Here is a 3,780-nt window from a genome sequence, read left to right as displayed (position 1 = left end):
AATAAATCAAACCAATAATATATAAAACAGAACCGAACCGATCGATATACACCCCTAGGAGAAACAAGATTTTCGATATGTAAAAATTGATAGCAACAACAATTTTTTTTCGATTTAAGAAATATACATTCTGAAATTTCTATATAGGTCCCATTTGATACGAATAAATTCAGAAAAAGTAAGATAAGAAATATCCAATTGGAAAGCGTTACTAACAACGTTTGTTTTGACATACATCACCCCCTTACTGTCTACAAATAACAAAAATTGTTTTCATTCTATCCCATTACTACTCCAACAATATCCAAAAATCAACAATGACTACTTTGAGAGCAATGATATTATTGTTGTTGTTTATGGTGGCTACAACAGAGTGCAAAAAATGTGCATTTAAGGCTATTTTTAACTTTGGTGATTCAAATACTGATACTGGTGGTTTTTGGGCAGCTTTTCCAGCTCAAACCCCTCCTTATGGAATGACTTACTTCAACAAACCTGTTGGAAGGGCAACTGATGGCAGAGTTGTCGTCGATTTTCTAGGTGAAATATCACTAATGTATCACTTTTACTATGTTCTTTTGTTTGTATATTATAAACGTTACGTTACAGAAAGAGAGTTATGGTTTTTTCTTAGATGTTAAATGTTATTTGAATTCTGAAGAAGGAAAGTATATACAGAGGCGGATTCAGGATTTAAGCTTTAGTGAACATTGTGACCATTTCGCTGTTAGTGCTCTCATTTTTTGCTCATCGGAGTTCATGCTTTTAAGGATCTGTGAACTTTTTAGAGTGAGGATAGAAGTATTATTGGAAGAAAACGAAATAGCCTTAGCTGGAAAAAAGTAGTAAAATTTGTCCATGTCTATGTACTGTTCTCATATTCATTGGAGGGCTTTGTTTGTCCTAACATCCTTATCCTAACTGTTGCACCTGTGACCTTGTCATCTGGCTTAATTTTATCCTACATTATTAGCCTTTTTCAGTGTTCAACTAGTATTGGAGATATAATTAAGTAAATAAATGTTTATTCGAGTGGGATGTGGGGCAAAAACTTGTATATACACAGCTATGACAGCTATTAGGACGTGTTGAAGATATAATTTAGTGGACAAAAAGTGTATTCCCTCTTACAACTTAAACGTTTAGATTGAGATGGTCACATAGTTAAACTAGAAGCATTTTACAAGAAAGATTTTTCACACAATTATGTATGTATAGGAAAATGTTTGTCCTTTTTCTTCGTCTTGTTTCAATTATTTGTTTAAACCTGTGACAGTTTTTTGAAAGTTTCATTATTCCTGGTTGTGCAGCTCAAGCATTAGATTTGCCATTTTTGAGTCCATATCTGCAATCAATTGGATCTGATTACAAACATGGTGCTAATTTCGCAACATTAGCATCCACAGTTCGCTTGCCACAAACTTCCTTATTTGTTACTGGTGTTAGCCCTTTTTCTCTTGAGATTCAGCTTAGACAGATGAAAGAATTTAAGGTTAAAGTCGATGAACTTCCTCGTAAAGGTAATATTATTAACATTTCATTCTATAAAAAAATTCGATGAATGTAACGTTGTTTTGTTAACCATAACCAAAATATGTTTGTATTTTCAGGGAAAACTAGTCTGCCTTCTCCAAACATATTCGGAAAATCACTATATACATTCTACATTGGCCAAAATGACTTTACTGGAAATTTGGCAAGACTAGGAATAAGTGGAGTGAAAGAGTTTCTACCTCAAGTTGTTTCACAAATTGCCAGCACCATCAAGGTAACAAACATCTTTGCACTTCAACGTCCGATGAATACAAGCATCTGATTATTGTTCGTTCTCATACTAACTGAACGCCTATTTGATGCTAGCTTGTTCTGTTTTACTTTCCAGGAGATATATGTGTTAGGTGGGAGAACATTTTGGGTGCTAAATCTAGCACCAATTGGATGTTACCCTGCATTTCTGGTGCAACTGCCTCATAACACTTCTGATATAGACCAGTTTGGTTGCTTAATATCGTACAATAATGCAGTGGTGGATTATAACAACATGCTTAAAGCAGCATTAGCAAAAACCAGAAAGGAACTTGTTGATGCAAATGTTGTATATGTCGACACTCATACTGTGCTCTTGGAGCTATTCCAACACCCCGCTTCTAATGGTATACTACTTGTTTTTCGTTTTCTTTTTAAGATACTCAACAGTAAAAATTCAAATGTTGAAAGTTTGTTTGTTTGTTTGCAGGGCTAAGGTATGGAACCAAAGCATGTTGTGGATATGGAGGTGGTTTATACAACTATAACCAGCAAGTGTTCTGTGGAAATACGAAACAAGTAAATGGAACAACGGTAACAGCAAAAGCCTGTAAGGATCCACAAAACTATGTAAGCTGGGATGGAATTCATGCTACTGATGCAGCAAACAAACTCACAGCATATGCCATTCTCAATGGTTCTTATTTTGATCCTCCTTTTCCACTTCACAAGTACTGTGATATCCAGCCTATTGGTTGACACTGTTGTTTAATTTCTTGTGTTTAGCAATAATAATAAACCACCACTTATGAGTACTCATTACTCATCACTTATCTGCACTCGGTGTTTACATGACATTCATTTATTAGTTTGGCGTAAAGACGACGAACAGCTTTTCCAGTAAATGATATGGCTTATCTTTAAAATTGTGACAGATATTGATGGAACTTTTAAAACAAGGACTTGATAATTGAAAGATTATTGAGTTGCATCATCCCATAACAACAAACTTCATCTATGAGTTGTGATCCATATCCTAATCTAATTTTCTTAAAAAAAAATAAATACAATCCATCTGTGTCTATATGAGTTGAATTTAATAATTAGGTATGGATTTAGTTTGTGAATATATAAAAGTATTTATCCTTCTCAAATTGTGATTAAACTAATGCACACCAGCAAAAGATACTCCTGATTGCATCAGAAACACCATTTTCCAAATGGCTTACCTAATCCTAGGACGAATTTATCCCATGTTTGGTTGGAATAAAATCGTGAGATAATTTATCCGAGATTAGTTATCCTGGCATCGCAGTGTTGAACAATCCTGAGATGACTAATCGGGGATGAGATAACTTGTTCCCCAACCAAACGAGTCTTTTAAGAATTTTGTTGACTTCTCTCTAAGGGTTTTAATCAAAGTGCAATAACTATTAAAAGAAAATTCTTAGCTTACAGACCAATCAGACAGCTCAACAGAAGATTATTCTAAGATTTCAGATTGGCCCATACATTATGTCAAAATATTATAAAATTTTTGTTTTACAAATTAAAGTTTTAGTTAATTGTGCCTTCTTCCTGTCAAGAATAAAGTTAGTATTTTTTAAAAAAATAAAAACAAACAAGTATGTGAACAGTTAGTGTTAAACATTGAATGTTTCTTTCACTTTAAAACAGTCAACTTATTAGTTTAATAGCATAGCATTATTTAAAACATTATCAGCTAATGATCTCACTTTAGAACATTCTAATCATTTTGGAGTTTCTTTATTGTACTAAATGATTATCTTCAACCAACCATGAAGTTTATTTGATGACAGTTTGTACACTCAAAAAGGAATCTCACCTTTTATTCATATGAGAGCCTATTGCCTTTATATTTTATTCATTTATTTGAACACTTTATGCGTACGGGATAAACCATAAATAATACTAGACAAATTCTATGCAACACGCTTGATTCAAAGGCATTTAGGGGGATTGATCCCGAATCATTCATGTGGATAACCACCCTGCAAACCAATGGTGCCATAG

General features: G+C 33.5%; 1 protein-coding gene across 1 annotated transcript; it reads left to right on the top strand.

The window, feature by feature from the left end:
• Positions 1-253: 253 nt before the first annotated feature.
• LOC107011519 (GDSL esterase/lipase At4g01130) lies at positions 254-2,585 on the top strand. Its single transcript, XM_015211055.1, has 5 exons — positions 254-540; positions 1,311-1,520; positions 1,611-1,768; positions 1,883-2,153; positions 2,237-2,585. Exons 1-5 carry the CDS (start codon positions 318-320, stop codon positions 2,503-2,505), a joined length of 1,131 nt encoding a protein of 376 aa, XP_015066541.1. The 5' UTR covers positions 254-317; the 3' UTR covers positions 2,506-2,585.
• Positions 2,586-3,780: the final 1,195 nt, after the last annotated feature.

The sequence above is a fragment of the Solanum pennellii genome, chromosome 1 (genome assembly GCF_001406875.1).
Source record: "Solanum pennellii chromosome 1, SPENNV200".
Lineage (NCBI taxonomy): Eukaryota > Viridiplantae > Streptophyta > Magnoliopsida > Solanales > Solanaceae > Solanum > Solanum pennellii.
Note: the sequence above shows the minus strand (reverse complement) of the source record. Positions and strands in the feature narration are given on the sequence as shown.